A 14,942-nucleotide genomic window follows, 5' to 3' on the forward strand; every position below is an offset into this window, starting at 1 on the left:
GCATTTACTTAACTGACACCTTTTGTCTGTAATATTCTCTTTTTAACACTCGTTGATCAATATTTTTCGAAGTAGCATCATTTGGCTGACGTGGTGCAAAGGCGTATCCCCGAGGATGCGCTTTCTCGGCATTATGATGACTTGGATGCCACGTGTGGAAGGCGCATCCCCGGGGACGCGCCTTCCATTAAATGTCATAAATGCTCCCATCCGTTTTTCTCCAACTACCCCTCCTCCTCCCCTATATAAACCCCCTCAACCCTCCCTCATTCTTCTCTTCTCTTATATAACTCAAATTCTCCAACAAATTAAAAGCAAGACTAAATTGATAAAATATGTAACTATTGAAGATTAAATATGTAATTATACTAATTTTATTAACTTATGCATCAATATTTTCTTTCAATATTGATAACAAATGACTAGATTTATAACATTTAAATAATTAATTGATAAAATTAATATATCGATAATAAAAAAATAGATATATAACAATACGTGTAATATTATAATTTCATACATTTAAAAAATACATTCGATAATTCTTAAATTATAATCGAAACACTTTACATAACATATTAATTATTTATAATAATAATAAAAATAAAATCTTTATTATTAAAAGAAATACCAACGTGGCATCTGACTCAGCAGAACCCAAATAGAAGGTGCGTCCCCGGGGATGCGCCTTCCACACGTGGCATCCGAGTCATCAGAATCCCATGAAAGCGCGTCCCCGAGGATGCGCCTTTGCGCCACGTTAGCCGAAAGAGTGCTACTTCGAGAAATATTAGTCACTGAATGTTAAAAAGAGAATATTACAGATAAAAAGTGTCAGTTAAGTAAATACGCCAAAAAACAACTCAACTATCTGTTTCTGTGAATGGCAATCTTGGCGAGATGTCGGAGCAACCCAAACTATCAATCCCCATATCAAAGTCAAATTGAATAACTACTACCGATGATAATGCCAAAGAAAAAGATGATTTTGGCCAGGATGTGTTGGATTTTATTATTCTAAAGTTAATATTGTGGTTTGAATCTTGAGATTTGACACTTTAATATTGTTATTTGTTTATGGATTTTATTGTTCTAAACTTAATATTGTGAGTCTTGATATTTGACTTTATTTATAATTTTTTACATCTATTTATAATTTTAAAATCATTTTATATGTCGTACCCTTACTGTCCATGTACCCTGTAATTTTAGAAATTATTGTTTCCGATCCCTGTCCCAGTATTCATCCCCGTATCCATATTAGTGCAACATAGGTTGTCTTTCCTTTAATTCCCATGAATATCATGGCCTTGTCATCAAGGTTTTCAAGCAAATCTGGCTTGATTTGAATCATGTCGGGTTCAAATAATTTATTCTAAAACATAATAACTAGATTCCTATAATATTAGGTTACTACTACTTCTTAAGGCATCAACATTGTTTGTCACACTTCAAGTTAGGGGTTAGATTTTATTAATTTTAAAGTGTCGAATTAAAATTGTAATAAGGAAAATTTTGAGGACCAAATTGTAAATTTTTTTAAAAGTTACAGCTCGGTTTTGGAACCTGTGGAAAGTTCAGGGATTTAACTCTAGATTTTACCATTTTCTGGTCAATAAAAAATAAACCCTCTCGGTGATATACCTAAAAAATTTCCCAAATTTTTCCTCAATTGAGCAACCCTACCCATCGCCCCTTCACCATCGATCAACTGTCGTCCGACCGTCGTGCCCGTCATCGCCCCAACCAAAATACTCCCCATCCTTGTTCGATCGAAACCTCTCAGCCAAATTTTCGAAAGGAGTCTTTATTTGCCGTGGAGACGTTGAAGAAGTTCGGTTGAAAACCCCCACCCAGTCGCTCGATTTTTCGCCGATTCCAGCCACCTTGCTCATCGATCCACCTCACCACCCTGAATACCGGACTCCTAGCTTCGTTTCGACCAAAACCCAACCGAAATCATCGTTTCATCGCCGGTTTTCGCCGTTCACTGTTGGGTAAGCTCGGTTTCTTTTGATTTAATTTTTGATCGATGTTTTGGTTGGATTATTGGGTTAATCTGAGTTAATTTTGGTGTTTGTTGGTGTTCCGGGTAATCGGTCGTCACCCTTGTTCATCACACGCGCCGCCACGTGCCACCGTTGCAACCGTTGCACGTGGGGCTTGTCGTCTAGCTGATTCTTCCAGAAGCTGAGTCAACTCGAACCGAGTTGACCATTGACTTTGACAAAAAAGTCAATTTTTTTTTTGAAAAAGTCATATTTTATGTTTTTTACATCCTGAATCCGAAGCTGAAATCTGTTTTGCCAAATTCGCACTCGGTAATCCATTTGTCAATGATTTATCTTCGGAATCAAATTTGGTTTTCCGATTAAGTTCAGTTTCTGACGTAAATTTGTTTGCTATGCATCCGAGACATTATGGGACTTGGAATCAAAGTTCGGGTGCAATCAATATGGTTTGTAAATCGAGATAATACATTACTACCTTCTTGCATGCTTTAAGAAACATGTTGGTATGGGTTGCATGTATGAATATTATTTTATCATTTAAGTATAATTAATTATTTCTGGGCTAGAATCGGATATGGTGAAAAATTAGTAAATTGAATATGACTCAGATGACTCGTATAGGAAATTGGAAGACCTATATGGAATTAAATTACAAGTTCTAAGATTAAATGGTAAAGCAATCGACATCAGGATATGTAAATTTTGTTTTATCTCCTTAAAGGTTAAATGCCAAAGGTGCTCATATGAGAAATTATAACAATACTTCTGTTAGGTATATTTATGAAAATACCCTCATATTGTAAAAAGGACAATATTCATCCTTAAAAATGGAAAAATAATTCTGAAAAATATATATTGATCCGAAGAAACTACTGATGTACAAGGAAAAATGCTAGTTTTGCTTAGAAAATCATAGATATCCGATTTTTAACCTTCAAGATGGTAAAAGATTTAGATTTGGTGATCTTTGGACAAAATCACCTGATAAATAAATTACTAAATTGATTCATACGTTTGAATCGAAGAAAATGATTGAATACCCTTGACCTATAAAATGACCAAAATTCCCCTAGAGTGTAAATGACCTAAGTTAACCCCAAGTCACAGAATGATTGAATGCATGCTCGTCTCCCTAAGATCCATTCAACGATGATTTTGAAGATGATTAGTTCGACGAGAGTTGTTAGTATTAAAGTGTGAATACCCTTGAAGTGCATTGATTTGACCAGTTGATAGGTATCACAGTGCTGGGATTTGTTCAGTTCGAGTTAATTTGATATCCTAATAAATCGACACAAATCGTAACTACCATGAATCATCATTTCTCCCTTATTGGATCAAATTACTAAGAACCCTCAAAGAACCTAATGTCCAAATTGCCCCTGATTTCCTAAATAATGAAATCACAAGTAACTTTAATACAAAGGATTCTGAATACCTTTATGATTTCATAGTGTCTCCAAAAAGTATCGGAAAACTATATGATCTTGATAAATCATGTCCCGAATAACTAATGAATATGTCAGCTATCAAACCCTTTTATAGGGATCATATTTCTGAATTTAATCAGTTTACAGAAGTTTCATGGCTCCCTACCTAATAAATATCAAGTACCTTCGAAAAATAATTGGATCCTCTAGTGTGTTCCCTATGTGTTATATGATTGGGTTTATCTGTTCTGAAATGTGTTTTACTGATATTTCTGAGTTACTAAAGTTTTAAGTATGCATGTCAGATTCATGATCTTCGGATATCGTTTCTATTGAATGGATATGTCTAAACTCTGATTTTCTGTTACCACTGGTTACTGCCTGGAAATTTTTTTTGTTCGGGGTACTCTAGGATCTGGTATGAAGTCTCTACAGGTTCAGCTTGATCAAACTGGTAATTCCTCACATTGGTTCAGACCGATTGAACTGGTAATTCCTTACGAAAGGTTTAGCTCGATCAAATTGGTAATTCCTTATATGACTGGTATTCCTTACGAATCTAAGGTGACCCTTGGGTGGGCTCCTAGGCCTAATGGGCTTAGTGGTAAGACCTTATGGACCATAAGGAACTCCCTTACGGTGACACCTCATCTATGTGCTTTGAGTAAGTCCTTATGGACCTGAGGGCACTCCCCTCAGGTGAGCACCTCAGCTTCAACTAGGGTAAGACCTTATGAACCCAAGGTGTTCTCTTAGATTGGCACCTATGTCTAATGGGCCTAGAGTAAGTCCTTATGGATGTAGTTCTAGGGAACTGCATATTCGCGTTCGATTGGAGGATTTTACTACGGTTTTAAAAATATGTTTTAAACTGTTCCTATTTTAAAATGATATGTATTTTTCAGTGGTTTTGTGGGAACACACTAGACATCCTATTCTGATCTTCTGAACCTAGTCCTCCGAACGTTTCCTCTGAACAGTAAGTTTCATGTCTTTTACTACCTAAAATATCAGTGGGACCTCAGCTCATCACAAAAATCTGTAGATGTTCGAATCAATAAGGAAAATTTTGCTTGCTTATTATTTGCATGTCCTTCAGCATCATTTGGTAGTTCTGTATTACTGATCTTCCCAAAGCTCATTCTGTTACTCACTATTTCAGGTTAAATTGTTCTAGTTCAGCTATCGACATCAGTATTGGAGTTCCACCGGTGTTACTTGCGGAGTACGGTGCATGTGTTTAGGGGGCAAATAGGTTGTATTCTGTTTTTATATCCGAGTCTGAAACGTGCATGATTTTAATTTTGTTTGTATTATATGAATGATTTTATGAACTTGTATTTTAATTATAATTTGTTTTATGATTTTACACGTTTTAACAGAAATTTTAAGTTTTTTCGGGATTTTTACTGTGGGTTGTTCCGGTGACCCTAATGTGACACCTCAGATCAAATCGGGTCACCCGCATCAATATGTGTGTGTTACATTGTTTATAAATCAAATTTACATATCAAATTACAGCCGAATAAAAGTTAAGATATTCACTTGGTTGGATCTTTTGGTTGCTCTGTTTTGTTCTTTCATCACCCTCTTACCTGTTGAGACATGGGATCATCTCAAATATTTGGATCATGCTATTTGATTCGTAGTAGCACGAACATGGATAAATATAATATTTTATATTAGAGAATAAATTTATAAAATTTTAAAAGAGACGAAATATATTATTAATAAAAAATTTAAAAAATATTTAAAATATAAAATTTTTTGAAATTTTTAAGAACTATCCTCGCCACTAAACATAAACTAATTGAGTAAAAATTTGGATTCCAACATCATATATTATCAATGATGCTTTTTTATTGTTCTTTTAGAATAATTTTTTTATTTAAAGAGAGAAGGAGAAAAAGAAAGTGTTGGTGCAAAAAGATGTAGAAGCATATTTTTCTTTACTAGTGATTCAGTCAATACCTACTTGTAAAGAATTGATCTCTCAACCTCTATTTTTTGAGTTATTTTGTTAGCCCATTTCGTTCAAATTAAGCTACCAATTTCTAGAATATTAGTTCATGTTAAATGTATGTTCGAAAGATAAATATAAAGATTATTTCATATGATTTTTATTGATTTTGAAATTAAATATACTATTAAATTCTTTATGTTAGAGTAAACATATACATTAATAACATTTTTTTTTGTTTGGAGTGGACATAAATAAAATTTTAGGGTAGATATCATCAATAAAATAAACAACTAACATAAAAAATTCGAATTTCAAAATGGACACGTACTCAAGCTAAAATACATTTCCATCTATCACATTATTTTTTCATCCTCAAAAGAATTTCTAAATCCTCCACTAGCCTATCATACCCTAATGTCATTATCATCATCATTAAAATTATACATAAGGAGTATTTATATTGTGATAAATATCACCCAATTGTATATATACATGTTTACTTTCGCCCTGCTTTTTTTTTAAAAAAAATAAGACTGTAAAATTAAAAAATAAAATATAATTGAGAATAAAATTTTAAAATTTTATTATTTTTATTACATTTTTATTACATTTTTATACAACATCTAAATTCTTATTATAATCTCGTTATATAAAAATAATTGAATTTAAAAAAAGTGCTTGCATTCTCTCTTAAATTCCCTGTCATTAATTTAGATTATATACAAAATGTTTTAAAATGAACTAATCAAGAGGGTTAGCCTATTGGTTTGGGCGTGCTTTCTGTTGCATCAAGTCCCAGGTTCGACACTCTTTGGAAACAATTATATTTTAACGTTTCTTGCTTATCAAATAAGGCATAGACATGTATTGATTTCTAACTGATTACATCTTTGGGAGGGGATTTTATAGAACCCTCCCTTCGAAAATGGAAAAAAAAACCTTTTATGATTTTCTTTTGTTTTTGTTGTCTGTTTCGACTTTTGGTGGTCTGACCGAGGAGGGGAGGGCTGTGACGGTGACGTGGGTGGCAAAGGGGTAAAAATTTTTACCCGAGGCTCATTTTGGCCGTTTCTGGTGACCGGCGTAACTCGCGGCGGCGGCGGCAGACCTCAAGAACACGAGAGGGCTCGGGCGCGTGGGAAACAAAGGGTCGCGTGTGGGCACGTGGCGACAGCAGGAGCAGCTGAAGAGTTTAGGGTTTCTGCTTGGGTTCTAGGCCAGCGGTGCCTGTTAAATTTTTTAGGTTTTTAATTATTTTGGGTCTGATGTAATTTTTTAATATAATAAAATAGTGATCGAACCCTAAAAATGGTGATCACACACATGGATAAAAAATTTTGAAGATTAACTTTTGTTAAGCCGAGTAAATCAGGTCTATTTTGATTTGTTTCGTGAATGTTTTCCATCTCTTTAAAATTGATCTTAGTGGTTCAAAATGAGCATCTACAATAATTTAGCGTTCCATATCGATCCCCATAAAAAGAAAGAGAGATTAATGGCTTCTTTGTTGTTACTTCTCAAAATTGTCACCTGATTTGAAAAGTTTTTCTTGTTTAAATCATGAAACAACAATGACAAATGCTAAGGACTAATTCCACAAATCCTGGGACAAGAACCGTATCTATCTGTGTTTACAGTAGCAGGATTAGACATTACAAAACCTGGGACAAGAAATTAAACTCAAAACAATGGCATAATTACACAAATCCTATACGTTAACAGCTCACTATATAAAGTACATCGGCTACAACGACGAGGACGATTAAACCTGAAATAAAATCAGTGAGAATGTACAAAATGCTACCTTTCCAACCACAGAAAAATATTACCAATGATAATCAAACTCCATACAAAAAAGAGCTTTGGAAATGGCATTCAAAGTAACCATGTACTCGCACAAGCTGATTGCTCAACCTCAGGCTGGTTTCCTGCCCCCTTTGTTAGTGTTAACTTGTGTTTTTCAATAGCGGTCAGATGGATAAAGGTGGGAAATCTTCTTCATTCTTTAAATGGAATGATTGTGCAAGTACCCTGCGTGTTACAAGAGAAAAAGCTCAGATAGATTTATACCCTGCAGCATACGGTTTAATATGAAACTCCATTCTCAAACCTGTTCTGATTGATGCTCATAGCTGATTTTGGCCTTGGCATTCCTATTTGTGGATGACTTGAATTTTGAGCATAAGGAGAACCTGGATTTTGTTGTTTGCTGCTTTCCGGAGAGCCTGAACCCAACGGTAGGGGCCCAATTGACCCAAATTCTACAACCCTGTCTGGCTGATGTATTGGGCCACTGGCACTACGGGATAACACTCTTTTAGAACTAGAATGGCGAAACTCCGAGGACCCAAATTTTTTACCACCTTGATTTACTGACAGCACCTGTGCTAGCTCATGGCTGCTTCTCTCTGGTGAACTTGTTTCTAAGGGTGTAATGGAATGGCCATTGTTACGAGGAGACCTTGTTGGTGCAGGGTTCCGTCCCCTTGATGTCAAGGATCTATCCCAGTAATGGTTCTGCAAAAAAAAAATTATTAATATAAAACACACTAAGACAAGGCCCAACAAAGAAATTTAACCACCTCCCCCCTCCTCCAAAAAAAAAGTGACACCAGCAAAATTTTAGAAACCCAGTCCAAAGGCTTAAATGAGTATATACCGCATTGGGATTAGGAAAGTATGTCCCTGTTCCTCGAGGCTTTGGCATTTCATCCATTCCAAAGCTTGCAACATGTAGCATTGGAGGGTTCACGGGGTAGTAGGCTTGCCCTGCAACAACACCATTAGTGTTCATTGGGGAAATTGCATTTTTCCACTGCACAGACTTCCGTACTACATCCCATGAATTTTTGCCCTGGAACTGGGAAACCAAAGGTGAGGAAATTGGAGGAACAGATGCACTTAAGACGTAGCCATAGAACCAGCGACCATAATTCAAACTCTGAAAGTGAGAATCATAATCCCCACAGAGATCTGACAACGAGCTCAAAGCTTCCTGAATTCCAGCAGCAATAAAGGAAGTTGGATAACCAGAATATGCAGGATATAGATCCTCAGATGACCAAGCAGAGTTTGAAATCAAAGGATGGTGCTTTAATCCAACAGGGGACTGAACCCCTTGACTATTAACCAACTGCTTCTCAATGAGATCACCATGTACATTAGTGCCTATCTCACCAGTTGCCGGAAGAATACCGGAAGTCATGTTCTTTTCAGAAAAGCTAGAACTTTCTGGCTGTTTGCTTTCTTCATTTCCATTTCTTATATCTCCATTATCCAGAGATGAGCTAGAAAAATAGAGATGAGGTGCATGCCATACATTATCCGATGAAGAAACACTGCCCTCTGCATTTGGAGAGCAAGGTTTCTTTGCATCATTTGAAATCGCAAGACCTTGAATAATGGAGGTTGCCAGGTCTTCAGCGTCATTAGACGGTTTGATTCCTGAAACACTTGTAGAATTTCTAGAACCTTGCAATTCATTACAGGTTCTATTTAAATTTGTTTCCGCCAAAGAAACATTACCATTACTGACTTCGTTCAATGATCCCTCATTATCAGATAGGTAATTCCCAATCATGGCACTTGAATTTGAAGATTCTGATTCATAGAAGGTTTGGTCTTGAACTGAGTCCGCACCTGAAACTGATGATGTAGCACCAAATCCACAGAATCTGGACAACGGGGCAGGATCTTGAGCATCAGGCCTCTGTCCACTTCCATGCCTATCCAGAGTGTTTGAGAAAAACTTATGAAGTTCTTCTGCTATGCTTTCTTCTGCCTGGGTAAGAATGCGCCCTAACTTCCGAGCCCCATAAGTGAAAGCACTTCTTATACGAAAAAAGTTCCCTACAGAGGAAAAGGTAAATTATAATTGACATTTTATCCCTCAATTAATTCAAGAATCACCAAACAACCATTAAAAGAGGATAACAAGAATGTCCCTTTGTCACATTAGCTTAGAAATATTTCTGCCATCCTCAAGACAAAAAATTTGAGTTTCAAATGAAAAGAATGCAGGAATTTGTCAAGTGATTCTACCTTTGCTCACACTACGACCAAGATTGTTGTTTTCTCTTAAAGGATCTACTATATTTAGATGTTTTTGTGGAAATGTGCGTGAATTAGTCTCGAATCCTCTTGGTGGAACTGAGAACATTTCCACACATTCCTTCAGAAAATCATCGCTAAGAAGTAAATCTCCCCCACCATTTTCAGGTGTCTCAACTGAAAAAAAAAAAAGGGAAACAGAGAAAAGGACCAATGACATAAGCAACTTAATCATGTATCAAGTAGAATACAATCGGGAATGAAAGCAAAATGAAGTTGCTCACCCACAAAATCTGGCAGGGATGATATATGGATTGGACCATTCAAACTGATGCAGTAGTTTTCCCAATCAAATTTGCTGAAGTAATCCAAAAATTTATATAAAACCTGTAACATGTTCAATCACTTACATTGATGTGATCAATTAGTTTACACTGCCAAAATTTCTGCAGCACTCACCGCTAAAGGACCATCTAGTGATGAGTGGAAAAGATGGAAAATGTACAGCACCAAAGTCTCCAGAGCATAGGTAGAAATCAAGCCATGATGAGCCCCAAGAATACGACTCTCATAGTAGCACCAAGCTTTTATTAGTATAATACTGCGTTTAAATAGATGATCTTTTCCAATAAGACGGTCAACCTACAACATTACTAGGAATGTTAGCTTGAAAAAGGAAAAAAAAAGACGCATTCTGCTTAATACCGATATGATACAGCCACCCCCATAACAGAAACCTTATATCCGTATCTAAATTTAACCTACCTGCTCAAGAAAGCACAAGGTACATAGCCCCCCTAACTGATTAAAAGAGATGTCTACCACAATATTCTGCACTAGACACTTCACAAGCTTTACCTGCCACCAAAGAAACCAAATTTTAAAATGAACGACAACATATGATATCAAATGATTTCTGAAATGTACATTGTAAAAATATAAAATCATCTCAAATCATAGCCATGAAGATGATATCTTATAATGCAAGATCAAATGACTATACAACCATTTCCACTATGCCTACCAATCAAATCTGGGATGATAAAGAAAACTATGGTATAGTCCATTCCTAGAAAAAGAACCACAGATTTTGAAAAGGCGATGGACACACAATAATATGTATAATAAGATTAACTTCAACCACTCTACATCACAACACTATAATCTGTTCATGCACAATCATCTTTTTAATGAGATATTTAACTAAAGCTTGGTAAAAGTCTCTGCAAAACATCCACCCTTCAGACTTGGTTACAGTTTAACTTTTAACCAAACATTTCCTATGTCACAGTTTCAACTCACCCAACACATCATTAGAGATATTAACAATGCCCCAGTATTCACTGTTACCCTAAACAATTAACAATAAAATGATGCATGGCAGAAACAATTATGTCACTGTTCTCCAAATTCTGGACATATAATTGCAATTCGTACTTGATAGTAAACTTAAGATCTGTAGACTACAAATAAGAAGCAGACAAATGCTGACAAAGCCTAAAGTGAAACATATTATATTATAGCAGTCTTTACGCACATAACACTGAATTAGAGAAAATCCTTCATAGGGATGGCTTATTTATATCCTCCATCTTAGCATAGACATCATTTAGGCCTCGTATTTTACAGAAAAAATATTCATCAAAATGACAGAGAAACATATGGATGCAAAATTCTTTTGTGCTCAGGTATCCATGTAATAATGAGGCTAAAATAAATGGTCAAGGTTGGGAGATTCAAAATGAAAAAGGATGTAAATGTCAAGAACAAAAATAAGGAATTAAGTAAACCTAATATAAACAGGTTAGTGTCTTACACATGCAGAAAAAAGATAATTTCACTAAGCAAAGATCTGTAGAAACATATTAGGAAGTTAAAAAACCTCAGCCCGAATCAATTGGACATCCTTCACCACAAACTCTGCAGCTCTGTTATGGTCTCCTCTTTCAAGGACAGAACATACATCATTGGCCAGAGCCTCCTCAAAGTTTAGGCCACCAAAGGCTGTCAAATCAATATCTCCATCAGGAAGATATGTCTTCAAGGGCACTGACCCAAATGGAAATACCTGTAACAAATATATGATAAATGATAAATATCTATCTAAACTGGTCACTAATTATGTATACATTCATGATCACGGCAATAAATAGATAAATAGGGGGGAAATGAGACATATATCACCACAGATACTATTGGAATAAAATGTTTATATTCTGTCATCAACAGCCATATTCCTTTCAACTGTGAATATTAAACAATAATTTTCCCAGCTGATCGTTACACTCCAACATAATTGCAATTAATTGCTACAAATTTAAGTTTAAACATCACCTTGATAACGTAGTTCAAGGTAAATGGAATGAGTTTGACCAAAGTTATCAAATAATCAAAAGCATTCTATTAATGGCCTTATCTGCCACCCTCCCAGTCGATAAGTAATCTGCTACCTATGATGATCAAAACATTAGAAAATGAACATGACAAAGGCTCGTCCATGCAATAGAAAACAAAAGTTCCAGTTGGTCCGTCAATAACAGCAACAGCTATTAGGCCTTATCAACAATTTTCATCTACCAAGGGCGTTTGTTACCACAGTAAAGGAGCTCCAATTCGAAGGAAACCACTTACAACCAATGAGGTTCCTGAAGCAGGAACATAAACAGCAGCCACCATCATTCTTCAATTTAATTTCATTAATAAGTAAAAATCCCACTTCCTCTTAAAAAGGTATTCATGTTCCTATTACTACAAACTGCATAAGAGTTCCCTTTAAGTTCTAATCCATTCTAATAGTATTATCCAAGTAAAAAATAAATACAGTATTAATCTCCAACTAAATCACTAATTAGGCAATGTTAATGTTCTATCACTTAAGCATAATAAGACAACAACATATTATTATGATAAATTGATAATTAAAAGCTTAACTAATGTTTGATTATCTGACCTCGCAACCAAGATAATTCTTAAGTAATCGCTGAACGTAATCGATAACCGCTTTTCTTCGGTCTTCTGAAACAACAGTTGGTCGAACCTGGGCTATGATCCCGTCCGTCGCTTCCTCAGCCTTTTTCCAATACTCAAGTGCAATCCCCGCTTGATTCGATGATGAAGACGATGACGATGAAGACCTCTCTTCCTCGACGACGCCGTTTCGTTCAGGCGACCAATCACGGAGATCGCCCATCAAAACAGCCCACTCTCCTCCCAATCGGAATCAATTTTCCCGCCTCACGCCCCAACAGAACGTCCGATCAGTCACGCGCTTCGATTCGCCGACGCACTAATTCAACGCCTTCTCCTTGATCCAAAACCCTTTGGTATTTGCTTTTTATTTTTGGATATCTTGCACGATTATCAGGGTTTCAATAGAGGGGTGAAAGGAGCAAAACGCAGGAGAAATTACGATAAAACGACTGTGAAACTGTGGATTCTATTCTTTCCAAGGGAAATTTTGATGGTGGCAAAAGGTAGAATCTAAAAGATTTATTTTCTTATTTTCTTTTTTTTTTAAAGATTTTGTCGATTAATGTTCAAAATTTTTCTTTTTGTAATTACCTTTTTATATTTCCTCCGTTTCGTAATTATTGTTGTTCATTCAGAATTAAATATGATTATTAATATTTTTACTTTTAACCTCCTAGTTTTGTTAATAATACATAAAATTAAAAGATTGTTAATAAAAGAATATCTTGATTGTAATTGGCTTAAATATAAAATAACTACACAAACTATATTGATTTTCACGGATAGATGTATAAAATATTTGTTGATTCATCCCAGTGTTTAATGTTTCAAACATTATTGTTTTAGGTGCTTGGACCATCCAGGCGTCGACGACGTTAGTTTCTTCTATTAAGTGACACATGTTACAATTTGGTATTTTTGAAATTTTTATTTTTTAGAAAAAAATTAAAAATATATTTAAAAAACCTAAAATTTTAAAAAATCTTAAAAAGCTATCCCAAACTTTAAAAGCCCTAAATCTAGTCCCTCTAACCATGCCTATCGTCGTTGTTGTCAATTGGACTTCCACCTGATTGTGCCTCTACCGAAGACATGTTCCCCAACGAACAATCATCATAAGAGTGACGAAATCGCAACGAAGGCAACCCAAAATCACCTCTGACGAATGCGAAAAACGACGACCATCGCGAAGCCCACGACAATCCCACATCAAAGACGACGTCGTACGACTATAAAGATGGCAAGGGAGGTGTCGAAGGTGGTGGTCGTGGCCGGAAACGGAGGTGTAGTCATGGTTAGGATTAGGATTGTTTTATGGATTTTGGGGTTTTTGGGTAATTTTAGAAAAATATGGCTTTTTTTATAAATATAATAATTTTTATTTTTATATTATTTCAAATTTATCGGATTGTGACATGTGTCAATTAACAGAGAAAATTAACGTCATTGACGGATCAGGCACCTAAAATTGTAACGTTTGAAATGTTAGGCACCAAGATGAGTAAAAAAATACTTTATGCCCCTATTCATGAAAAGTAGTATAATTTGGACACTTATTTTTATATTTAAGCCATTTTAATTACATCTGTCATAACGAAAAAAATATCATATCAAATATTCAATTTTTTATAGGATAAATTACACCCATGACCACCTAATCATGAATAGATTTTATCTTAACCGTTAATCTTTCAATTTTATCAATTGAACCATTTAAAAATTTTAATTCAATTTATTTTTTTCAATATTTACATATTTTATTAATTTGGTCATAATTTTAATTCAATTTAATAAATATAATCTCTAGTGAGATGGTCACCACCTGATTGATAGGAAAATATATTTAAATTTAAAATTTAAATAAATTTTATAATTCTTTTAAAAAATTTAATAACAAGTCCCATTTATTATAATAATTTAATGCCCACGTGAAGCTCACTCATCGAGGTCCATTAAAAAAATATCCAAGGTAAACTATTTCTGAATAAAAAGTGAAGTACCCTATTGGGCCAATTAATTTACCTGCATATAGTGTTGGGCCAAAAAAACCGATATGTTTTTTTATGCTCAAACAGGCCGAATCTATTTCTGAATCCCCCCTAGTGCAAAATCAAATCACATGAATCGAATTGGTCCAATATGAAATAGACCAAACTAAATCAGTTAAGCTGAGCTGAGCCAAGTTGAGCTAATGACTTTGACTGGCGAAAACTTTTTCTGTTAACCTTAACCATGATATTTTTCATGCATTACTACTATTTTTTGCGTTCTATTTTTCCAAATTCTAACCTAAAAGTCTTGAATTGAGTCTGTTAACACGAGCATGCATTTGTAATTTTAGCATTCTATTTTATTTAATAGATTTTGAGTATAGAATTGATTTAGAATTTTATTTTAAAATGTTACCCATGTTTTATTTGATTGAGTACAACCAAATCCGCTAGTGCAATAGATCCGTATGATTCTTGTACTAAAAATATTACTCGTTTTAGTACCGTTACCGATTTCGATAGTCAT

At 35.0% G+C, this 14,942-nt stretch overlaps 1 protein-coding gene across 1 annotated transcript; it reads right to left on the bottom strand.

Annotated features, from left to right (window-relative positions):
• Positions 1-7,018: 7,018 nt before the first annotated feature.
• On the bottom strand, positions 7,019-12,881 carry LOC120185641. Its single transcript, XM_039189810.1, has 9 exons — positions 12,406-12,881; positions 11,338-11,523; positions 10,221-10,313; positions 9,915-10,097; positions 9,740-9,842; positions 9,447-9,632; positions 8,065-9,254; positions 7,516-7,922; positions 7,019-7,436 (listed from the first exon to the last, which is right to left on the bottom strand). Exons 1-9 carry the CDS (start codon positions 12,643-12,645, stop codon positions 7,376-7,378), a joined length of 2,649 nt encoding a protein of 882 aa, XP_039045741.1. The 5' UTR covers positions 12,646-12,881; the 3' UTR covers positions 7,019-7,375.
• Between the last annotated feature and the right edge of the window lie 2,061 nt (positions 12,882-14,942).

Source organism: Hibiscus syriacus, unplaced genomic scaffold (genome assembly GCF_006381635.1).
Source record: "Hibiscus syriacus cultivar Baekdansim isolate YM2019G1 unplaced genomic scaffold, ASM638163v2 tig00113124_pilon, whole genome shotgun sequence".
Lineage (NCBI taxonomy): Eukaryota > Viridiplantae > Streptophyta > Magnoliopsida > Malvales > Malvaceae > Hibiscus > Hibiscus syriacus.